At 37.0% G+C, this 26,483-nt stretch overlaps 1 protein-coding gene across 1 annotated transcript in view; it reads right to left on the bottom strand.

Annotated features, from left to right (window-relative positions):
* Positions 1 to 2,393: 2,393 nt before the first annotated feature.
* LOC141426618 (betaine-homocysteine S-methyltransferase-like) overlaps positions 2,394 to 26,483 on the bottom strand; it is a 31,696-nt gene continuing 7,606 nt past the window's right edge. The window contains exons 2-8 of the mRNA XM_074085645.1: positions 21,563 to 21,767; positions 15,011 to 15,181; positions 14,053 to 14,153; positions 8,788 to 8,949; positions 8,368 to 8,582; positions 4,292 to 4,418; positions 2,394 to 2,673 (exon numbers count right to left, since the gene is read on the bottom strand). Coding sequence (XP_073941746.1) covers positions 2,578 to 2,673; positions 4,292 to 4,418; positions 8,368 to 8,582; positions 8,788 to 8,949; positions 14,053 to 14,153; positions 15,011 to 15,181; positions 21,563 to 21,743 — 1,053 coding nt within the window. The 5' untranslated portion in view covers positions 21,744 to 21,767 and the 3' untranslated portion in view covers positions 2,394 to 2,577. The remainder of the gene's footprint in view (positions 2,674 to 4,291; positions 4,419 to 8,367; positions 8,583 to 8,787; positions 8,950 to 14,052; positions 14,154 to 15,010; positions 15,182 to 21,562; positions 21,768 to 26,483) is intronic.

Here is a 26,483-nt window from a genome sequence, read left to right as displayed (position 1 = left end):
CAAGTGCGGTTCAAAGACAGCGATACAGACATTTTTAACCGACTTCAAAAAAAAGAGGAGGTTATCTATTCGGTTGTACTTTTTTTATGTTTGTTACCTCAGAACTCCGTCATTTATGAACCGATATGAATAATTTTTTTTTCGTTCGTATAGGAATGTCTTCAATTAGGTCCCATAAGCACCAAATCAGGATCCGATAATTGGGTCTTAAGCAATTCGAGGGAACTCTTCAAATGTTGTAGGGACACCTATAGTAAATTCGATATATTTAGCAGTAACTCGTGCATTTGCTCTTGAAAATCATCATTTGGTGAAGTGGAACTGATGATGAAGACCACAGTTGACCATCGGAGTTACTACTCAATTACAAGTATTTCTCGGGTTGAGTTTTAATTACTTTGACACAGTTGCTAAGCAACTTATGCTCCTCGTAATGCATATGGTAAAACGGGTGGTGAAGCATCAGGACTCCTTAATAATGAACGTCTCAGCATCGGTAAAAGCAATCTTTCGTAAAAGGTGACGAGCAGAGCAGTTAATATTAAAAAAATATACTAAAGAACGTAAAAAAAATATTATAACAATAAATTTAACCGACTACAAAAAAACATGAAAATAATTTTCTAACAGTCTGAAGTCGGTCGGTGCCTCAGCACGAGCCAGCAGAAGTGATTGAAGCCCAATATAAAGTGCGTAGGCGAGGTAGATGACTATATAGGTCCACTCCTGCTGGCTCGTGGTGAGGCCCCGACCGACTTCAGACTGGTAAAAAAATACTTTCATGTTTTTTTGTAGTCGGTAAAATTTTTGTTATAATTTTTTTTACGCTTTTTAGTACAGCACCAATATCTGACACAACAAGCGTGTATAAATATCTGATACGACTCTATTTGTAGGGCCGGAAGGACGTGTCAGATATTTTTGCACGCTCCGCTGTGGCAGATAATAATGCTGGTGACTGTACCAATTTCGACGATTCAGTTTAGTTGCCTTGCGTTTGGATCGTTTATGAAAAAATCGTGGTAGGCCCAGCTAATAATAATATATGTAAATACGAAAGTTTCGATATTTAGATAGTTTAAAATGTTATTTACATCATCTCATCACGCATAGGTAAACGGCTCAACAAATTTGGGTGAATCTTGGCTCAGTGATAGTTTATAAGCTGAATTAACACAAGATAATTTTGTACCTACCCCGGAAAATTGCTTAGGTAAGTATAGTTGAACGCGTCGCGAGATAAACGAATTTGTCGCAGATGAAGTCATAGGCAGTCGGGCAATAGCTAGAGCATAAAAAATATTATTTGAATTATTATAAAAATTGAAATGTATTTAAAATACCTTTTCTCAAAAATGTCCGTAAAAGTTGACATTATTCTTTACATATCAGAAGGTGAAGTGCATAGTTAATGGTCAGCGAAAAATTAAAAAGTTAAAAAGATTGCAGGCGCGCTAGCTCGACAATAATGAATTAGCGCGCCTGCAATCAGTCACTTTTTTTTTAAGTTAAAAAGGCCATGGAAATGTTGGCATAAGTCGTATACAGCCAAGTCTAATGACCGGTATCAGTTATTTGTTGGAACTACGGACTTTTTCTATTGGGTCTGAAATAGCTTGTGGTGTTTTCGGTGGAAAAATACACCCGCAGTTTATTTTTAATGAAAAAAGGCGGGAAAGCATAAGAAAAATATTGGATTAAATTTAAATTTTATAATATATTTTGAGAAAAAGGTTATTCTATTTCAGAATTATTCACCATTTTTGAGAAAAGCTTTATATTAGTCTCGGCTGGAATAGCAATTGCCTTCTTCCAGGCCACGACAATAATCTACTAATAAAGCCTGGCCATTATAGTACATTTTTTTGTGTTTATTGCCATTATAACTATACCTACAACAAACTTATTACAAGCACAAATACTTAAGTACGTAGGTACAATAACCAGCACCAATATCTGACACGTCCAAGCGTGCATAAATATCTGATACGACTTTATTTCTAGGGCCGGAAGGACGTGTCAGAAATTTTCGTACGCTCCGCTGTGGCAGATATTATTGCAGGTGACTGTACCTATCTACTCTATATATGTCATACTAATTGTTGTTTATTAAGTGTTTTTATTTATATGTTATATAGGTAAGTACTTACCTATTCCTTTCTTCTCACTGTGCATAAATTACTGTTCGCCTATCTTTAAGGTTAGCTTGCAAAGATCCCTTTTAGGGATAAGTTCACCTTTGTACTCTTTTGTTTTGTTGTTTTCTTTTTGTATTATTTTTGTGTTTTATGTACAATAAAGTATTTACATACATACTCTCGCATTGAACCTTTACATATGTTAAGGATACCTAATAAAATAAGATAGATAAGTAGGAAATAAAACTTACGAAATTGATGACTTACTATTTATTATAAGTACACAATATTTTAACATCATTACATTTACAGTCTTATAAAAAATAATGTCATTTTAACTAGGCCGAGTAGCTAATTAGGCAACCAGGAGGCTCGAAACATTAATAAATTCAACCATTTGTCTTTTTCGACTCGGTCATAAAGATCCAAAATGGCAATTTTAAGCCGGCACAAGTTTGGGTTCCGTAGTTTCTGCGCACTCGGGGTCAGGGTGAAACGTGGCTTGAAAACGGTAGCGGTCGCGCCAGCACCTCACCTGGTCACAGAAAACATAAAAACTAGGCACTTGCCTATCCAACAAAAAAAAAATGCTAAGTACAAAGTCTAGCGCAAAAGTGGGTCTTTACATACGCTTTCATCATGCTTACCTACCTGCTGATCTGGCAACGTTGCATTTTTGATAGTTCTCTCGATTATTCCATAAAAATTGAATGAACATTAAAAATGTGGTCTGATAGCACTCTTCTTAATATATAAGTTAATGTGTCTACTCGAATAATTATTCGAAACCAACAAATGTTTATTAACGGGTTTTAAAGAAAATAAAAGTCTATCACGAATAATTATTGGAGTAGACACATTAACTTATATATTAAGAAGAGTTCTATCAGACCACATTTTTAATTTTCATTAAATTTTTATGGAATAATCGAGAAGAACTAACAAATATGCAACGTTGCCAGCTCAGCAGGTATAAACGCTCTTTCATTTGATATGAGGAATCTGTTAGTAGGTAGCTATAGCTAGGTGTACCTATGCTGTTACTGTGCTATATAAGTATGCGACAGCTGCATGGTAAGTAGGTACATTTTTTTCATCAGGATAGCAACTTCAGTTGCATGGTATGTAGCAAAATTACACAGACTGACTCCACAAAATCGACACATGATTCGCGTGTTTCTGCCATAACCCCCCCCCCCCACCCCCTACCCCTGGCATTGCAGATATTTATGGGCGGTGGTGATCTCTTACCATCAGGAGACCCACCTGCTCGTTTGCAATCCAGTTGAATAAAAAAAAAAACTTTATCACATAAGTTAAGTACCTAGGTATAGGATAGCTACCTATAGATATGATCGGACTACCGGCAAACCACGCTTGCTTAGCTAGGTACTTAATATGTTATGTACTCTGTTGCGTATCTAGCATATATAAACGATTTGACGGTTGATCCAACCGTCTGGCCATCTTCAAAACCCCTTTTGAGTTTTGAGACTTATTACAGTGGACTATTAGGTTTAAACCTAATTGATGTCGTAATGACACGACTTAAAAGTTTCAGGAATATGTTGTCAACGTTTTGTACCTACACAACTAAACAAGGCACATTTAGGTATGTATGTATGTGTTTTGAACATGAACATGAAACTACCGTGAAACTCACTCATATTAAATGATATTGTAATGGATAACGGAGCACGCCCCTGAGAAGAAGGGCTACGAAATAGCCCGAAACATGTCGAGCTAAACTCGGTTTAAGACGTGACTTATCCGTTACAATATCATTTAAAATGTATGTATGTGCCTAACGGTTGCTCTTTGTCCAACTAACTACACTGAGCACGTGAACTTTAACTTAATTACCTGCGTACTACTCAGTAAAAGCTTTTAATTTCCTACCGCGTAGGTGGATTGCTAGTTTCAAGAGAAAGAGAGGAATGAAGCCAGGTTTTTAAAATCAATATTAAACCAAAATCTCTTTTCACCGTAGCTTTTCACCGGGGGGGGGGGGATTATTTAGTGTGCGGTAAAACCTTTGCTTTATAAAAAGGCATACTTAAAGATACGAGTATCTAATGTGTTGTGTCTTTTTATCTTGTTTCTTACATAAGCTATGGGGTAGGTATGAATGAGTGACACAAGATAAGCCTTACTTGGTTGCGAATGCGGGAGACATCAGCGGCGTAGGTGCGGCAACAGCCACCAACGTAGCGAACGCCCAGGTCCAACCATTCCTGGACGAACACTTCAACCGCTTCGCACTTGTCACGATCTATCCAGCTGTAATAGTACACTGTGTCTTAAGGGCGGTAAATAAGGAATTACGAACGAGAGTCTATTAGAAGCCCGAAGTCGAAGACTGAGGGCTTTAATGAGTCGATGTTCGTAATTCTAGTACCGCCCGTGCGACATACCTACAATGTTTTTCATCACATTTGCGAGTAAAATTTTATATTTGTTAAAGAAAAAATATAATTCTTCCAAATATTGGCGATACCTTAGGCTGTGCTCTTGGTAGCGCCGCCCTCTACCTCCCTCAGCATGCGCCGCAACGTGCGTGTGCATGTGGTCCTGCAGCAGGAGCGCGCGCACGGGCGCGGCGCAGCGCCATCAGTACGGGCACTGACTCATTGACCGACCTTGGGCTTCATGACAAGAAAATGTGTACGCGCAATGACTCATTTACCGACCACGGGTTTCATGAAAAGCACATTAAGGTCGAGGGTTTTATTTGGGGGGTTGCAACCAAGGTAGCCTGCATGTTATGACACTGTTTACGAGCAAGTGTGATGAAAAAAAAAACGGGTCTAAGCAGAGAAGGATCATAAAACTATATAGTCCGGTAAAAATATTGAGGTAAGCAACAGCCGAGAATATGTAAAAACTGGTTGTAAAACGATCTTAATTCAAACTTCAGTATTTACTTGGTACCTATTTACATATTTATATTAGCCTTGTTACACTCAAACACTGCAGTTAATATTAGTATGATATGATGACGCTCAATGATTCAGCTGAGCGATGGTACATATTATGAATTTTACCAATTTTTATCGGTGGACTTCTACTGCTGGCTGGGTGAGAGAATTACATCACTTAAATGTGTAGGTATAGCTGAGGTATAGATATTTTTCACGTCTTGGTAACATATGTATATTTATGCTTTTTTCAGTACCTACCTAATAATAATCTGTAAAAACCTTTTATTAAAAAAAATACAAGACTTATATGCATAAGCGCATTAGTGCGCAGCTACGGCAAAACGTTTTGAAATCACTGAACTGATTTATTATTTTCTCTTTGTGACCTAAATCGGCTGTGTTTACCTAAATCGCTAAATATTTACTCAGACGACCGGATGGCTAAGTGGTTAGAGAACCTGACTACGAAGTTTGAGGTCCTGGGTTCGAGATATTTGTGTGAATAACACGAATGTTTGTTCTCGGGTCTTGGACGTTTAATATGTATTTAAGTATGTATTTATCTATATAAGTATGTTTATCCGTTGCCTAGTATCCATAGTACAAGCTTTGCTTAGTTTGGGACTAGGTCAATTGGTGTCAAATGTCCCATGATATTTATTTATTTATTTACTGACTTTGCTGTAGGTAGTTCTGATAACGAAACATATATAAACCTACTTTTATTTTAAAAATACTGACTACTCGTATCGATTTGAAATAGTACAGACCTATATTTATATCAGTACTCAAACTCTAGGTTGAATACGAGAAGCATAGTGGACTTGAGCACCTTTTCAGAAATGATCTGAAAGACACTTAAAATCAAATTCCAAGGCATTTAGCCCCGCAAGCCCAAGGAAAAGGGAGGGTGACGAAAAATCTGAAGGGGTCGAATGGAAAGAAAACTACAGCCCATAATAATACAGTTTAACTGCCCATATGCGTCAAGTCATAAACCTGGAGAACCCTTGCTTTGTACGTAGACACCTACTTAACACGTAGGTAGGTACCAAAGTGTTGAGCACTTAAATGGAATAGGTACAGTCAGCTTGAAACGTGATCTATCACTATTACGACGTCCGTTCGCTTGATAAAGGAATTCCGTTCCCCAGATTAAATGTAAATATACAGTACCAATTTTCGTTTTAAATTTAACGTACGTACCTACTCACGGAACAGAAAAAACAATACCTACACTAAAAATATTTTGACGTAAAGTGAGTTACAGGAAAGCCTAGTAAGAGTGGAACTCGCGCCCGGGAGTCTACCATTAAAAAAAAATATAGCAAAAAATTGAGCCGACTACAAAAAACCATGAAAATAATTTTTCATCTCTCCTGTTCGCAAAGTTTAATTTTCATGGGTAGATAGCCGGGTGGAAAATTGCGTTTTCATATTATCTAGGGTGGAAAGTTTTTTTTTTTAATTTTTCGATTAGCCGAATTCGACGAATTTCGATTTCGAAGATAATTGAGTTACGTCAATGTCAACTTTTTTTCACGTTTCGGCATGGCCATCTAGATACACGTCGTGAGCAAGGAGCTTAATATACAACACTGGAGGCTGAACGCCGAACATCCGTTTGAAACAAGAAATTTGATCTTATCACGTCACGAGCATATTACATCTCTTTCTTTAGTTAGGTTAAGAAAGAGATGGAAGTTATTCGTGAAATGTGAAAGAAAGAGATGGAATATATAAATAAGTAATAAAGGTCAAACTTCTTCGTTCGGCGTTCAACCTTCAGTTTTGTATATAAGCTCCTTGGTCTTGACCAACTCGATTTTTTTTATAGTCGGCCATGGCAGGTGGCCATTCGAAAAGGTACCGTTGGAGGTTGGATATAAGTAAATTCAATTTATTATTATTCTCATATTTTTTTTAGTATTTTACTTTCCTCATAGTCGAAATGAAAAGTAGAGTGTAACTCGGATGAAATTACCCATTCCCCCTCGAAATATTGGCGCTCTCACTTCGTTCGAGCGCTAGAAACAACTCTGGTGAAATGGGTCACTTTCCTCCCTTGGTTATCAATCTACTATTATATCAGTCTGAAGTCGGTGCCTCAGCACGAGCCAGCAGGAGTTAAGCTATAGTCGTCTACCTACAAACATTGGGCTTCAATCACTCCTGCTGGCTCGTGTTGAGGCACCGACTTCAGACTGGTAGAAAATAATTTTCATGGTTTTTGTAGTCGGTAATTTTTTTTGTTATAGATTTTTTTTCACGATTTTTAGTGTAAATAATCTAAGATAAATAGTTTTACGTCAACTGCTCGTTACCTTTTGAGAAAGATTGCTTTTCCCTCTACAGAGTGGTTCGTTATTATTCGTTCGTTCTGGTGCTTGAATACCCATTCCATTTCACCATATGCATTACAAGGAACATAAATTGCTTAGCAACTGTGTTAAAGTAATTGAAATTCAACTCGTGAAGTATTTGTTACTGAGTTGTAGCTCCGGTGCTCAAATGTGGTCTTCATCATCAGATCCACTTCATCAAATGATGATTTTCAAGAGCAAATGCACAAGTTACTACTAAATATATCGAAATTACCATAGGTGTCCCTACAATATTTGAAGAGTTCCCTCGGTTTCCCTAGGACCCAATCATTAGATCCTGATTTGGTGCTTATGGGACCTAACTGAAGGCATTCCTACACGAAAGAAAAAAAAACAAATTGGTTTATAAATGACGGAGTTCTGAGGTAACAAACATTAAAAAAAACCTTTCCTGAGAAACCCTTTGGTTTTGACCCTAGATCTTGGCGGACAGACGAACTAAATACACAGCGATTCTTAAAGATTTATTGCTATTATCAGGTAGGTTACGGAACTCTAAAAATAGTTCAAGTTTAGATAACAGATGTTATTGAAAATACGAGACTGATGGAATTCCAATAATAGGTCTTATCATAACATGGCCCGCTTAAGGTCAAATGGGCCATGACTGAGACCGAGAATAATAGTTAAACCCTGTTCAAACCAATACGTCTCAGATGCCTCTCTAGCAAACCAATACGTTTTGATACGTTAATGCAATTGTCGGTAACGAGTCAGAAATAGCCTGCCTAGATTTCTATCGTCGGGAGTAGAGGTACCTACTAAATACGTCCTCCACTATCGGCATTTTTTCACGTCGCTACAATCAACCCGCCGTCCGGAGCGTAACCCGTTTCTGCCCCAAGCTAGCTGTGTCACTGATTCGCAATTCACAGTCGCACTGCTTTGGACAGATCTTAGCCTTATCAAACAGCAAAATCTTACCCGATTTCAGGGTTGTACTTTTCCCCGGAATTGGGGTAAACGATAAGTGGAATGGGGTCGTGTGGTCGGTCGTCGTTGAAGCCTTTGAAGAGATTCGTGACGTAGGAAGGAGCGCAGCAGTTGACACCGACTGCTACCAGCTGCTCAGGATTAGATTCCCAACACTTCTTCGCCACTTTCTGGAAACTTTCGCCGTGAGCTATGCTTTGATTATCCTGTAAATAATACGTTTTTTATGTCGGTATTTTTAAAATAAAATTTAACGATTGTTATTCTGAAGCTGTATCAAGTGTGTGTGTTAGTAATGTTAGTTTTTATTCGCTGCTGAGAAAATAACTCAGAAAACAATGGTAAATGAAGCTGATGCCAAAATAAAAATTTGTTGTGAAGATGTACCTACAGCAGAAAGTAAATAAAAACCTTGCAAGTGAAGACAAGCCACGCCTTCATGTGAGGATAGTCCCGGAGCAGTTCGCACAGCATCTCGGCTTCCTCCTGGCAAGGGATCGTTTCCAGAGCCAGCAAGTCAACTCCCGCTTCCACTAGTGCCTGGATACGCGGCCGGTGCCATTCCCTCATAGTCTGCAATTAACAACTCAATTATTTTCGACTCCGTGGCTAAGCATAAAAATTAAAAAATTAAATACTTTCCCCCCTAGAGATGAACATTGTGTCTTAAGGGCGGTAAATAAAGAATTACGAACGAGAGTCTATTAGAACTTAGGCTTTAATGAGTCGATGTTCATAATTCTAGTACCGCCCGTGCGACATACAATGTTTTTCATCACATTTGCGAGTAAAATTTTATATTTGTAAAAGAAAAAATATAATTCTTCCAAATATTGGCGATACCTTAGGCTGTGCTCTTGGTAGCGCCGCCCTCTACCCCAACCCCCCCCCCATCCCGCAGCATGCGCCTGACGTGCGTGTGCATGTGGTCCTGCACGTGCACCCGACTTTGGGCTTCATGACAAGCGAATTTATACGCGCAATGACTCATTTACCGACCACGGGTTTCATGACCAGCACATTAAGGTAGCCTGCATGTTACGACACTGTTTACGAGCAAGTGTGATGAAAACACAATATTTTCTACCCGGCTATCTAACCATGAAAATTAATACACTTTCCGAACAGGCTCTCCTATTGTATAAAAAATAAAATAAAATGTATGAAAAATAAATTTAAGAAAATATTCAAATAACAAATGAAATAAAAACACATCTTAAAGTGGTTGGTTAAAATTAGTTTTTCGGCGTTTAAATTTTCCACCATGGTACTGTACTGTCGATGCAAAGGTCCATTTAAAACGAGACATGTTCGAAACTTTAATGGGTCATAAAAATAAATTAAAGTTGTAAACATTTTCGCTACATCATGTTTGTTACTGATGTTCGTTGGTTCTATCTTAGTACCTATCGTTAATTAACTGTCCGCCCCAGTCAAACGCCGGTCCGGTTCAAAAAAAGAGAGAAATGGAGAGGGACTTTTTCATATTGCCGATGTAAATTTTAATTTGCCGGCAACTTTACGGCCCTCTTTACGATTTAGCTGACGCTTTCAACCTTTATTAGGCTATGCATTCATGGCCCTGGGGGTTCTGTAGAAACGATCTCAAGAATCTCCGCTCTCGTTGACAATAAAGTTAATCGTGGCCCTGTTTATGCAGGACGTTGTTGTTGGATGAAAATAAGTAGTGTTTTAGTAAATAATGATGTGCTTTGACCAGACAGAATTACTTGTACTTACCTCATTAAATAATTTTTGAAATCAACTCGATCCAGGGTAGTTTTAGAAGCAGTGGAATCAACTATAGTGTTACGCGAGGCACAACTGTATTGGTATAATAACTTAATGTAAGCAAACTTCAGCTGCCAGATTTGGTACATTCAAGGATTTTAAACATTTTACTTATCTATCATTGTAATCCAAACTAGACTAGTGTAGATAGTTTAATGGGGGGGATTTCAATATTTAATGCACCATTTGACGTTGTTTTGTTTAGGTTAGTTAAATACCTATCCAAACCAAGTATAGATACATGTAGTCATCTTGCGAGACTTGCGACTCTAGCCAGGCAGATCAAAGTAGAGAAGATCGGGGAAGGTATAGAGTAGCTACATCTTTCGGTAGTATTATAGTAGCATGGTATTTAATTATTAGCAAGGATTAAAAATAAATGAAAAGCATCAATCAAAATTCAAGAAAGTAATGAAAGCAGTATACTTGTAACGCCAACTATTCATCTAGCACGGGAACATAGTGCCACGATGTAGTGAGCTCTTCTTAATCAATCTATCTATCTATCTAATACATTTAAACGAGCAATTCTTATAAATATATTTCGGGGATCTCGGAAACGGCTCCAACGATTTCGATTAAATTTGGTATGTAGGGGTTTCGGGGATGATCAATCGATCTAACTTGGTCTTATCTCTGGAAAAACGCTTATTAACGAGTTTTAGCCCGAGCAAAGCTCGGTTGCCCAGGTACTTAATTATATACGTTAAAGGACGAGAAATTTTATACTCAATCATATATGATCATTATGAACGTCGAGCATGCAGGGCGAAAATAACGACGCTAGAAAAATCGAAAAAGTTGATTTAAAACCTAAGTAATATTCAGGTGATACTTGTAGGTATTAGGTACACATTTTTTTAACTGTTGTTAGTTAGATAATAATGCTTGAATCATCTGTGACAGAAGCAAAAGCCTTTGATTGATCGATTGATTGTTAGTGAAGTTTAAAAAATTTTTTTATCGAGAATTGTTATTCGACGCTTTATCGCCACACCCATCTTCGTTGTAGAGTAGAGCTGCTACGCGCACATTACTAGGACGCATTTTGTGTAGTTTAAAAAATGATGTCGGGTGCCATAAGTAACTACAATTCTGATGATACCCACAAACAACATTGCTTCCATGGAATCCTAAAATGTTACATCGTAACTTAAGTACTATATAAAAATACTCATTAAGAATTTACAACTTTTAGTCGGTGAAATTCACCTATAACATTTAGGTATATAAAAGCTATTTCCCGATCGCAGTGCCGCGGTCCTAAAAGCATTCTATGACGTATACGGGCTGAAATAGGCCATGTGCACTAATGAGCCGGTGTTGCGGTGAAGTTCATCTATTATTAATACTTGACCTGCTAGTTTACTGATTGTAGAATGGTGGTATTTTCAATCCTTCCAGAAAAGGAGAGGTATTGTTGTATTCGAGTAGTAATTTCAATTAGATCAAAGAGAAATGAAAACTAGTAGGTACGCGGCTCAGTTTTTAGGGTTTCGTTTTCTTCCAAGGAACCCTTGTAGTTCCGCCATGTCCATCTGTCTGTCCGCTACTTAGCTTAGAGATTGTTACTGCATATTATGCATGGATGTAATATATACTAAGCTCACGGGCAAAGTGGTAAAATAAAATTGTAAGTAAATAAATATTTTTAGGGCCTATGATATGAGGACCTATATAGCCGTCTGCCTCACCTACAACTTATACTATCTATTGGGCTTTTTTCATTCCTGCTAGCTCGTACTGAGGCACTTTAAACTGGTTGAAAATTATTTACATTATTTCATGGAGTCGGTTAAATTTTTTGCTAAATATTTTTTGTCGGAGCCAATAGGTACTGCTCTTTGTGCTAGCGGTACGCCAAAAAAAAGCTGCACATGGTGTTAAAAGCATGAAAATTGGAACGATTGATCTTTAGGCCATGCGAATCAATTTGACCCGTAACACGAAAAAGAACAAAAGGAGAGAAGTTATAACGTCATCTGTTTTTTGCATGGATTTTTTTATGTGTTCTGTAACCTATCGTGTGTGGTATAATGAAACGGCTTACTAAGCTGATTCTAAAAATATATCACATCATTATGTTTCAGTCACTTTTTTCAAATTAAAATAAAAATCATTTTCAAAACATATCTACCAAGTTTGGGCTCCTCTAAATATGATACGGTTGAATCATTATTTGTAAAATATACCTAAAATTATATTTAATAGCCTCATATCCAACCCTAAGAAAGCAATTTCGAAAATATTTACATTTAGCGCGTGAGTGACTGAGTGCGCCGCCGGCCGCCGAGCGAGCAAGAAAGGGAAGCAGGCAGGGAGCGGAGGCGGGGTATACATGTACCATGTGACAAACATTTGAATCAAAAGCAAACCAATAATAATAAATGGTAATAATGAGCAAATAACTTTTTATACCTGTTTCAACTAATTTTGATTTAATCCATTTTGTAATATAAAAAAAAATACTAAATGTAAATATTTTCGAAATTACTTTCTTGGGGTTGGATATGAGGCTATTTCATATCATTTTAGGTATATTTTACAAATAATGATTCAACTGTATCATATCTGGAGGATCTCAAACTTGATATGTTTTGAAAATGATTTTTATTTTAATTTAAAACAAGTGATTGAAATATAATGATGTGATATATTTTTAGAATGGGCTTAGTAAGCCCTTTTATTAGATACCATACACGATAGGTATCAGAACAAAAAAAAATCCCATAATAAAAAAAGATGACGTCATAACTTCTCTCCTCTTTTTTTTCGTGCTACGGGTCAAATTGATTCTTATGGCCTAAAGATTAATCGTTCCGATTTTCATGCTTTTAACACCATGCAGCTTTTTGCTGAATTTCGGGGTGTTCCGCTAGCACTCTACAAGAAAAACGGTTAGCTTGAAAAATGTGAAGAAACATGTCAATACAGTACTACGAGTATATACTTAGGTGTAATAACGAATTTAAAGGGAAAACTATCATACTTAGCTTAGGAGGCTTTGCAAATTAAAGAGTAATTAATTTTTTGACGACCAGATGGCCTAGTGGTTAGAGAACCTGACTACGAAGCTTGAGGTCCCAGGTTCGATTCCCGTGTCGGGGCAGATATTTGTATGAAAAATACGAATGTTTGTTCTCGGGTCTTGGGTGTTTACTATGTATTTAAGTATGTATCTATCTATATAATTATATTTATCCGGTGCTTAGTACCCATAACACAAGCTTTGCTAAGCTTACTTTGGGACTAGGTCAATTGGTGTGAATTGTCCCGTGATATTTATTTATTATTATTATTATTTAATTAAAGTACCTATATTTAAATGGCGATCAAAACTTTGTACTACATGTACCAGGCAATGGGTAAACACACTTAAATATAGGTACTTTTTTTTCAAAAAGCTGCATGGTGTTATATATATATTTAAATACGTAACGTACCTAAACACATAGGTATTATGGGTACGTAATCAATACAAATATTCTTATTTTTCATATAAAGTTCTGCTACGACTTGGGATCGAACCCGGCACCTCAAACTTTCTAGTCAGGTTCTCTAATCACTAGCTGGTTATCTGGCCGAGAAACGTCTTCCACGCGCGTATTTGCAATAAGGTATTTATTCTCTAGTTTTAAATAATTTTTGGTACTTGAAGGAGACGATTGAAAATAAGTTTCTGTTAAAATTTTCATTTTTAAATTGCTGTTTAGCTGACTATACTTTTTGTTGGCTGTACTTGCATTGTCATTCGACTTACGTATGTATACCAAATTTCGAGTCATTCCGAGAACAGGAAGTATGTCAAAATGAACTTGCAATATTTGACCCGAACAGAACAAACAGTAGGGCAAGTTAAATAAAAGCTTATATATAAAAACTCACTTCAACTGGCGTAGTGTCGGCGTAGCTACCATCATACTCTGAGCCATCATGGAGATGCGCTCCGTAAGGTCCCACAGACCCTACCACCAGCGGCACGTGATCTAAATCAACAAGTTATTATGCCATTGTCCAACATTCACCAAACACAATATGTGTCAACGGCTACACTATGTTTCAAAGGCAACTTGCCAAATGTCGTGACCCTTGCAAAACGTAATTAAGGCATGCTTGCACCCGTCCCTTATGGGATTTTGTCCCGAAAACCTTTGTTTAGAGTTAAATTCTTGTAATTTAATTGTCACGTTTTTGTGATAAATGATAAATACAAGGGCTGGGGTGATAAATAGCTTCTCTCTTCGTGTCGCCCAGAGATATTTTTTGCCCTAAATTAGATACATAAATATTTCAACGTTTCAGCACCATTTGTATAGTTTTCCTTGATGTCCCATTGAATTGATTACTTAATGTTGTGGTTCACGGTCCTGTAATTGTGTTGGGACACAATGTTTTTGGTTCATTTAATTTACACTTGGTCATCTTGTGTAGGCCTAGCCTGTTTCATTCGTCGCTACGTCAATATATGTGCAGTCACAACACGGCACGGGATTGTTAAACCACTTGCCACTGGTCGTAATTTGGCCGTGTAATGCTAATGGGTTTATTAATGACAATAATTACGACGAGTATGTATTACTCGGCTAAATTATGAACAGTACACCTACCTGCAGGTGGCTTAACATTCCCGTGTTGTAACTGTACTTGTATCGTTACATTATCGCTGTTACGCTTACTGAATGTTACAATTTTAATAGTCCAGGTAAATTTGCATTTCATAATAATATTTTTTGATATACTTTATTCAGAAGTTGTCTAATGCCCTGATTACAAATATTAGGCAAATATTCGAAATGGTTTAAGTGGACATCGACCGTTTATTGTGATGTAAAAATTATATTACCATTTTGCACCAAATGCTGAAACTCTTCTAGGTATAGTGTGCGCGCGCGCTTGGCGAGCTCGACGGCGCGCGTGATCAGTTTGTAGCCTTGCTCCGCAGTGACCCCTAAATGGTCCACGAAACCCCCCAGCGAGGCCTGATAGGTGTTCGTGATTATCAGCTCTGCTCCAGCTGTAATTAGATGCAATTGTTTAAATCAGATTTTTGGGTCTCATACATACATATCTATATAAATCTATATAAATCGTAAAATGTGTTGCTAAGTGCAAAACTCGGGAACCACTGGTCCGATTTCGCTAACTCTTTTTTTTTGTGTTCGTTACTGTCTGGAGAAGGTTTTTATCGAAGAAAATACAGAAAAAATACAACGGGGGCGAAGCCGCGGGCAACAGCTAGTATAATATATATATAATATCTACCAGTCAATAATAGCTATAGATATATGTATTTTAACCTACCCAAATAATTGTGCCTAAGTATCGACTGCCATAGTTTTTGATTTGATTTGTCCTTTTAAACCTAACTTTCTGGATTTTTATACGCAAAACTCAATTAATCTAACTTACTGTTTTCCATCAGAATTCTTTTAAAAATATTTAGAAAACCACACACACGTATATTTTAAATATTTTATGACAAACTTTATTTTAGAACTATGAAAAATGATGAACAGTAGGTAAGCTAATATTTACACAAGATTGACGACCGAATAGCCACGTGGCTAGAAAACCCGGCTATGAAGCTTGAGATCTCGTGTTCGATCCCCGGTTGGGGCAGATATTTTACGAATTCCCAAAAATATATCATAACTGTGCCAAAGTAGATATAGAATATAATATTTCCAAAAAATCAAAATAGGTAGGTAATTAGATACGTTTCAGAATAAGATTAGAATCAACCTAGATATTTGTTACCATCATATACAATGCGAAACAATAAGTCATTTAACAACTATGGGATACAACGGGTCGTGTTAAGTTATCGCCCCCGGTTTAGTCGCCATGTACGAGTAAGTACATACCCAATTCTTACCCATATTCAGAATAGGGAATTAAAAGCTTGAATCCTGTTAATTGGTGAGCTTGTCCGGCTTGTCCGGTCCATCCTTGAATGCAACTTGCTTGAATACGTACCGCAATTTAATTAATAGAAATGAAAACCGACATTAATCTACATATCCACATATCTACTCCGCCTCTTGTCTAAAATAACCATACCGTATAAGTTTATATTAGTAAACTAACCCGATAAATATGAAACTTCCACGACCTGCTAGTATTAACTGGGAGCAGGGTGCGGCTAAAAGGCGTAAACAGTTAATATTATTAAAACTTAGCAATGGTAGAGGGTCGAGTAGTTCAGTAATAAACTGTTTGGCAAAAGGAGCCAATACTGGCAAGAAAATAATTATGTAAATAGAAGACGGCGCACGGCTTGCGAATGAAAACGTATTAGACAGACAAGGTGATTAATGGCGGCTTGTAGCCCGGCTCACCAGCAGCTACGAAGCTCGGCTGCGGGGCGTTACTCTGCAAGCCCTATAGGTAGCTACGATTCACCACTCGGCTTTTCTCTCACTACTCTAACAGTATGCAAATGAGAGGCAGTTAGCGAATGTGGGAGAAAACAGCGGCAAGTCTTGGCAACTGTAGGAAGCGTCAATCATAATAATCACTTGAAAACAGCTGGGTATTACAACACAAAGTGAGCTTTAAGAAAACCCTTGCTAATTAACTGTGTTATACTTTTCTCGCTTTTTCGCTAGGCTCATTCATTACTATTATTCAGGCAAAACTGAAGTTTTGAGGAATTAACGATTAGGTACCTGCGAGCCGAGGGTTGTGGTTGGGAAATGTAAAAACATTAGGTACCTACCAAATGTGGAAATAAAAATTCTCAAGTTACTTAAATCTTAAAATTTCGCAGAATAAGAGGCCCATTTCGTGTCTTTTTCATAATGATTACTACTATAACGCAGCAAAGCGAGGCAGTAGGCTGTCTCCCTCTTGGGAGTTATTTGCATGGAGACACTTTTCAGCTTTTCCTTATGAAAAGAAACGGTCCGTTTTGTGGCGAAGAAAAGCGCTTTCAGAGGACGATGACACGACGCGAGGTCGCACTCTCGCTGTTAGCTGCAAGGAATGACGAGCTAAAAGCGACCTAACGTGTAATTCGTCAAAACAAGCATAGGTTCTTATGTATGCGAAAGCTTAGTTGTTTGCGGGCTCAGTGCGGAGTACGAATTCATTCAAACTTTGCCTTTGGAATGGAGAACAACGCAATTACTTTCCAGTTCAAAGGGGTTAGTTGTGCGTGTCAGTGTCACGTTCACGTTCAGTATTGATACGTGATGTGATCGAATTTGACGAGATTGGTGCGAATACTACCTACGTAGTTCGTCTGCAATTACGCCTTTGTACTTTGAAATCTTTTGTTCTATGTTCAGATACGTGTTTCAGTCTAGATTGAGTTTGTAACATAGATTTAAGTGTTTCATTAAAACAGATACTTAAGGAATTTATTGAATCAGGCGTTACTTTGCGGAGGTCCATATCAATGAACTAAAAGAATTTCCTTGCTCACCCGCGACCTTACGATAGCTTAGCTTACCTATGCAAAATATGCGTGTGCATGCAGTTCCTCAACCTCCACACTGTAAGAACACACACAAATCACACAAACCCATCTATCACCACCACCACACTACACTGACACGTTTCGAACTCAACCAGAGCTCATCTTCAGAGTGTCACAACCGTACCAACTCTGAAGATGAGCTCGAAAACGCGTCAGTGTAGTGTGGTGGTGGTGATAGATGGGTTTGTGTGATTTGTGTGTGTTCTTACAGTGTGGAGGTGGAGGAACTGCATGAACACGCATATTTTGCATAAGCTTAGCTATCGTAAGGTCGCGGGTGAGCAAGGAATTTCTTTTAGTTCAAAGATACTTAAGGAGCAAAGTTTTTGTTTTCTTTTGTCACACATGCTACTGAATTAGTAAACATTTAGGTAGATACCTACATTTTGTCACAGTGGACAAAAGAAATAAATAAATAGATACCTATGCCCAGACCCATGAAAACCGGCCACGCCCAGTGTAGGATTCCGTACTAAAATGCGACAAATATTCAATATTATTAAGTTAATATCAATAAATAAATAAATATCATGGGACACTTGACACCAATTGACCTAGTCCCAAACTAAGCAAGGCTTGTACAATGGATTCTAGGCAACGGATAAAAATACTTATATAGATAAATACATACTTAAATACATATTAACGGTTTGCGATTTTAATGATGTTTTATAAAAGCTTCGATAATATAATATAGTGACTGTCTGATATTGTGGTTTACTTATTCGTTTTTGTGCAAAATTAATAAAGCAATTTGTGAACCATAAACCTCAATGGAGCCAACTTTGATAAAACTCTCGCCAAATCCACACCGTACTATTACTATGTTTACCGTAGATGTTTACCTATTGTTTTTTTACACTAAAAAAAACATACTAAGTATTTAACACTATTTACAAGGTTTATAATACCTACAGTTTCAAATTTATTCACACTTTATTATTTAATTACACAACATACGAAGTCCGCCGAATTTCCCGCGAATGAACCGCGCTGACAGCCATTTTTTTTTCAATGGTTCAGATGCAAATAGCCAGAACCAAAGAGGATGAGAATTCAAATTGTTTTTTATTCGAAATACTTGCACAAAAGTGCTTACATTTCGGCGATATTTTTAGAAGCTTTTATTTAGCTTGCCCTGTTTGTTTATTTATTTATTGTTTGTTTGGGTCAAATCTTGGAAGCTAAATTTGACCCACTTCCAGTGGTCCGATCGACTTGAAATTTGGCATACTTATGTAAATTTGGTGACAATACAATAATCTGGTAGTGACATTTTGGTGGTCCTGCCACGATCGTCTCTGCAGGAGGGAACTCCTCAATAGTTAATTAATAGTACCTACCGACTTGAAACTTGGTACAGATATGTAGTTTAGATGACAATGCAAGTACAGTCAAATTAAATTTTGACCAAAACTTATTACAAGCATTATATATTTATTTGCAGTGTACTATGTAACTATGTTTGCTCGGGTGGAATCTTTCAACTCAAATTTGAAGTGGATATCTTCAACCAATTGAGCTAAAATTTAACACGCGTGTATAAATCCGATGACAATGCAATATTATTATAACATGGAGTTGATCTGATGATAAAGCTAGCGGGTGACCATAGGAACTCTGTGATAAACGACACGACCGCATCGAGTTTGGGACTCGTTAGATTCGTCTTGACTTTGGTAACCAGGGGCATAAAGTACAGTCAGCAAAAAAACTTATATTAGAAGAATTTTAAGAAAAACTTTTACTGAACTGTTTACGGAACCCTTCATGTACGAGTCCGACTCGCACTTGACCAATTTTTATTACATTTTTAACGCCAACGGTTTAGCTTGTAGGGGGAAACTTGATTCATAAAAAATAGCGTAATTCTTAAAACCCGACCAGGAACTAAAAATCTTCGCCATATTGCGGAACACTACTGGAACTAATTTCTTCATCTGGCAACAGTAAATACCTAAAGACGTCATTAACGCCTAAAATATCTGTCAATTGCTGTCAAAGCTAAGTATGGATTGTGCATGGTCTATTTCTTGGATATTGTGAGTTATTTCTGCGATGAAATGCCAAAACTATTAAAAGTTACTTAAGAAAAGTTTTTTTACAATATGACGAAGTATTTTTCGGACAGATATAGGTAGAGTCATTCACGATGACGCCTGCGAGTACTGCCTTTTCGCAACGTAACGTTTGGCAACCTGTTTCATTTCGCAACTTTTCATTTCGCAAACTTTAAAACTGTAAATATTTCAGGATTTATTTCAGGGCCATCGTGTAGAACCCTTTAGGTTAGGTTAGGTTAGTTTTATAAAAATCCTGAAATATTTACAGTTTCAGTAATATTAAACAGTTGGGAAATGAAAAGTTGCGAAATGAAACAGGTTGCCAAACGTTATTCGCCGAAACATTAGTAAACCTGACGCGTGCCGTAGTTCTTATTACAATGTCATTAATGTCTAATTTTGACAAAATCACGCGTCTTCGTGGACGGCACTAGGTATAGTCTGAAGGATTAACTCTATTTCCTCTAAATAACATCACCGACCTTGTTGTACAACATGACTTTATAAGTACATCATATAGTGTGTATAGTAGTATAGTGGAAATTGGCTAATGTGTGAATAAATTGGTAAAAGTAACAGTATTTATTATTTTATTTGAGGTATATCTCGATCTTCCGTATTAATTAAAATACCAAGAGCGCATCAGACGTCGCCTAAAAAATATAAATATATAAATAATGTAAGCATTACTTACCTAATGTAAGCAGCAGTGATAGAAAACATCTAGATTTATAACTGACAAAGAGTTCGATATATTTGTTACTGAACCAGCCAGTAGGTACAATCTGATCATGGGTTAGTAGCAAAACGAAACGCAACAGGTCCACGGCATCAACGCGCCTAAAAATCATCTGGCTAAATTCACAGTTAGTCGAATACACAAGACAAGGAATTAATATATTTATAGGCAGATATTTGTATGAAAAATACGAATGTTTGTTCTCGGGTCTTGGATGTTTAACATGCACTTAAGTATGTATCTACTTATATCTATAAAATTATATTTATCCGTTGCTTAGTAGGTACCCATAACACAAGCTTTGCTAAGCTTACTTTGGGACTAGGTCAATTGGTGTGAATTGTCCCGTGATATTTATTTATTTTTAATGTTAGTAAATAATAATAAATAATTAATATTTGAATGGAAAATTAGTGGTTTTATTTATTTATCTTATTGTATGTATTAAAACCGGACTATAGGTAGTTTAACTGCAATGAAAAATATTTTCATTATAATTTTAAACATGTATGTAGACGTTGTAAATTAAACTTTATTTTATTTCATCAATAATCTTATAATTCCCTACTCTGAGCCAAAACTGAGCTAAAACCGAAACTGAAACCGAAACTTGTATAAACGTGATTAAAACGTTGAATAAAATGCCAGTGGGTCGTTCTTTCCATCTATATCATTTACATATTCTGCAGATATAATGCATAATGAAACATCTCGCTGACCTATAGGTAATATTACAGGGTTCTATGTTTCTCTTTTACTGAATTGAAATTTTAACATTGTCGTAGTGACACTGGGTCTAAATTAATCTACCCTAAAAAGTACGATATATGAATATAGATTTATCTACACCCATATCATATAGTAAATCCTCCGTTATGCGTTCAAAAACCATATATAATGACCAGCATTACGACATTGGATTCTTATCGTAATGGTCATTACACTCGTGTTTTAAAGACCCATTACGATACAGTTGCATGAATAACTATTGCAATCACCCCTAAAAGTTTAAATAGCGTACTCTTTCTAAATTAATTACCTGTTATCTAGAAACCCTAAGTCGTTTCAACTAAAGGTAGGCTCACACTGAGTGTACTTTGTCCGTTGTCATACCTCTTAAGAAGTCCAAATGAGCGTTGACGACCTCGTCAGGGTGCGTGTGAAGGAAACGGGCGCTCCACAGGGGATCTCCGTCGATAACGTGACCCACGTGGCATGACAGCTGCGATGAGAAGCCTCCATCTAAGATCACCACACGAGGAGGCTCCATCGCCTCACCATTTGTTGGAGTCATGGCTAAGATTCACACGAATTAAGACTGGAAGAAAGGAGAACGTAAATTAAATAAAATATACGCCGTTTTAACACATCATTGGTTCGGCTAAATGCGCCAAAATTTGACAGATTGTATTGATCTACGAGTATAAGTATTTTTCATCTAACAAGAGAACATGATCTAGCTAGGTAAACTCGTCAACGTTTTGAATTCAAGCTTCTGTTTACTTCAATCGGGGAAAAACAATGGACATGTTTTATTCCACAATTATTCGACAAATTTTGACATCCTGACAAGTAACTATTATAAATCATCCTCTTGGTAAATAAAGTAGGTACTCAAAGAAGCGAGGAAATTATTACTATATACCCAGTAATGTTAGCGTAACTAGTTGTGCCTAAATATTTTGTGCCAGAACGGATATTCATCACTAGTCAGCCACCCCATACGTATGGAACGATAAAAAGCGTTAAAGAGTAGTTTCCTGGTATTTTCTCGCGCCAGCAGGGCTACTACGAAACACGAGACTCCCGATCCCTCTGACACATACTATTTAATACGAGAGCGAGAGGGACGGTACAATACGAACTTCGAGTTTCGAGTTTCGTAGTAGCCCTGCAGGCACGACCGCCGGGGAAAGTGAGTGGAGATCTAGAACTGGACATAGAAATGGCGGTAAACCACTCACCCGATGGCCCGATGATCTGGTCAAAATTGCGGAAAGGAGTGGATCAAGAAGACAAAGCAGGGCTACTACGAAACTCGATACTCGAAGTTTGTATCGTACCATCCCTCTCGCTCTCGTGTTAAATAGTATAAGTGTAAGAAAGACCGCACGACACTAACTTTGAGTTTCGTAGTAGCCCTGCTGGACTGAGAGAAATGACGTGCAGTGCTGGAGACCTACGAGTACACTCAGCATTGGGTGCAAAGGGGCTGAAGAAGAGATTTTGTTGAATAAAATTGACCATTGTTATTGCAGTTTCATTCTAACAGACTCGTAAAGCTGAAAAGTAGATCTATATCTAGGTGAAGAAATTAATAAAATCAGGGGAAAAAATCCGTGTAGTTTTGAAAATTGGTACAGTTGTTATACCTTGCAGTATCCAGATGAACATACTAAAAGTTCTCAAGGGTGGGGGGTGTGCTAAGGGTGTAAGGGGGGGTTGAAGGTACCTTTTTTAGATTTTTGCTGATATCTCTAATATTAGTACGAATAGCATTATGATTACTTTGGACAAAAGTTTCTACATAAAATTTCCTACAAATTTAGTCGTATTCATTTTTGCTCTACGATCAATACTTTTGGAGATACAGGGTGTTTATGTTAACAAAGAGATAAAAAATGCACACTTTAAGAAATTAGTAACGAAGTGGGTTTTAAAAAAATATTTCAAAATAGAAAAAGCAAATTATTTCATCTTTATTATGTTACTCATCGTTTTCTACATCGACATTACCATCTTCTCCTTATATGACATCTACGGGTACACCATTTGTACATGAGCCCAATACCGGCTTTACGATTTCCTACTATAAATAGTCTCGGAGATTGAACCATCCTGCTCATTTGCTCACAACAAACAACAGAATATAAATGTTACCTTTACAAACACTGGATTGATTGGTTATCATTTGTCTAGGACAGCCAGAAGGTACCTACTTTCGCTAATGGTCATTGTCCTTTATATCTCTTAGTAGTCGATTTGTCGTTACAGGGAGTCCCTGATGAAATAAATGTGCCCACCTTTTCTCTCAAAGCGTAATGCGCACAATATCATTAGGGTTCGGAAATGTAAAGGAAGGAAGCCCGGCGTTATTGACAACGGTAGAGAATAATTTAATGTAACGTAGCTATCGCTCACCTATATACTATAGTACGTTTACTTATAGAATGATGTTCAGTTTAAATTACACGGTTCACAAAACTTCCAATATCCCGGTAATATTTTAGTAGATAAGTATTAGAGATAGCTTTTAAATATAAGTAGCTCTACATTCTACTTGTTTTAAGTTTTCTTAAGAATGTCTCAGGCTAGAAGTTAATGTCAGTTAAGTAGATGACAACGATTAGATTAGATTTTTAGACAAATATGTCTCTGTCCATTGTAGGACAATTTTGCCAGTGTCTAGTAGGTTTTGCCGTTGTACGGAAAAAAAAATCTAGAAAACGAAATATGCGACGTAATGGTTGATGAACGGTGACATTTTTGATCTAGATGACAAAAAAAAGCTATACTTAATAATAATAATAAGTAGGTGACAACTCTTTTTTCTCAAAGTTTGTTCATTGTATTTTGTTTCTTTTCTTTTCTACAATAAAGAGTTTACATACATACATACTTTTATTGTCATCTGTGTAGATAGATTTCTTGCCGTGGTGGCCTAGTGGTTTGACCTATCGCCTCTAAGATAAATAAAACATCCCTTAACAGTAGGTAAAACAGGAAACCAAAGTACATTGTATTTTTTAAAGTATTAACCTTAGCGGTCCCCTGACACCGATGACGCTTAGATAAAAAAATATTACTAGATACTTCTCGTAAATTAACTTTGCGAATTTTGCGAGAAATCAGCAGAATCCCCGCGGGATAGGGATAAGCGAATTCTTCGCAGATGAAGATGCGGGCACCAGCTAGGTAGTGCATAAGTAATTATTTTTTACTTTTTAGTTGTCTTTTTCAGCGGCGTTTTTTTTCTTTTTGCTGGCGTTTTTTTATGTCGGGGGTTTTTAAAATGTTTAATTTAATTTTTTTTATTTCATGTTTTTAAACTGATATTTTTTTTGAAGTGTACTAGTGTGTTGGATATCCTGGCTGCAGCATCACCACTGCATGCATTGTATGTAGAATCAATTACTGATCAAAACGAATCCAAACACGACATATGTGCTATTATTTTTTATAGAGTGTATTAGTGCGCTGGATATCCTGGCTGCAGCATCAGCTCATCCTGTTGCCACCATTGCATTGTATGTAGAAACAAATACTGATCGAAACGAATCCAAACACGATATATCTGCTATGGTTTTATCAAGACTTTACCTACTAGTGTTCTGGATATCCTGGCTGCAGCATCAGGCCGAGAATTCCATAATCTTGCATAGTTATATAGCATATACTCGTATGGGTGTTTCAAATTTAAGGTCCCAAATATTTTTGGAAGTAAAGTAAATACCCGTTATGCGTCTTAGATTCCTACCGCAGCGAACAAAAGAGCTGATGATCTTGAAACGGCTGAACCGATTTTGATAAAACATGTCTAAGAACCATCGCTAGAAAACCTGCTTTCAAATAAAAAAAATCTGCATTCAAATCGGTCCACCCGCTTAAGAGCTACGGTGCCACAGACAGACACACAGACAGACAAACTTATAACACCCCTCTTTTTGCGTGGGGGGTTAAAAAGACTCATGAAGATTGTTTACCCTTTTTCTAACGCAAAAAAACGAAGTTTAGTATTAGGTAAAGATGACTGACGGCTGCTCTTTTACATAGATTTCGAGTACATATTTCAAATAAAAATTTGCTTGGATACCTATTATGGTATTTTTTTTAGAGATTCCTATAAGTACATAGGTACTTGAAATCTGCGATGGCCAAGAGCGTGAAAAGTAAAAAATAAAATACAATCTGTACCTAATTTCTTTTATTTCGTAATTACAAAATTTCACACAAGTTTTTCAGTACAAATTATGCTTTCATGCATAGAAAAATAAAATAAAATGCACTATCGTAATTTCCACCATTACTTAATTATTTTATATTTCGTTTATTCGGGTCTCCGCCAGAGTACATATACTTACGTTATGTCAATCCAATTTAAGGAAAGTGTAAACAAACCGATTTCATCAAAATTCTTATATAAACACCCACTGGATCGAATCAATAACACATTTATCTATAATTCGTGTCTTTTAACTTTTAACTAGACGTCTTCTCTTCAGCCACAGAATATATAATAGTACTGACGTACTGCTTCAGCTCTACGTTCCGCTTCGCTCCCGCCTTAGCCTTCTGAACCTAACCTATCCGAGTCGCTTCTGCTCCGAACCGTCTTTCTTGCTCGCTTCGCTCGCTCGTACATACGCCTTGCCTACACCTACACCTACACCTTGACTTTACTACATGACTTGTTGCGGTATTCTGAATGCAGCACGCTCATTGGCGGAGCCGGCCTGTTCCCGCGCAGTGCACCACGAGGTGTGTTACTAATTTTCATTAAAAAGAAAACGAATAAATACTTAATTTAGTTGCTAAGTCGTTATTTCTGATGCTCTTCATTGGGGGTTGATGTTGATTAAATTAGTAGACAGATAAGGAAGCTCAAAAAAAAAGTAGCTGACTTACAATATTAGCCGTCAAGTCATCAATTTTGGAGATAATATATTTATTGGTAAGCCGAGTTACATTAATAGTTGTTTGTTTGTTGCTCGATTTTGTATAATTTGTGATATTGTAAAGATGGCATATTAGTTTAATAGAAGCCATTCTATTAACCCGTTGCTTACTACAAACAAATAATAAGTCAGGAATTGTAACTGCGTCATAAAAATGAAAACTGTGTCCTAAGTGTGTCTTGCGCTAAGGTGCGCATGCGCGTCATTTAATTTTGACTGCCATTTATTTTGCAAGTTTAGTGAGCTCACGTCAAATTTTCGCATTTTTGATTGTGAACAGCTCTAAATTATCATGTCAACGTGTGTTATGAAGTGGTGCAAAATTAAAATGTCCAGGGATCACTTTCCCCACTCGTAAG

This window comes from Choristoneura fumiferana, chromosome 3, assembly GCF_025370935.1.
Source record: "Choristoneura fumiferana chromosome 3, NRCan_CFum_1, whole genome shotgun sequence".
Classification (NCBI taxonomy): domain Eukaryota; kingdom Metazoa; phylum Arthropoda; class Insecta; order Lepidoptera; family Tortricidae; genus Choristoneura; species Choristoneura fumiferana.
This window is presented reverse-complemented; position numbering and strand designations above follow the sequence as displayed.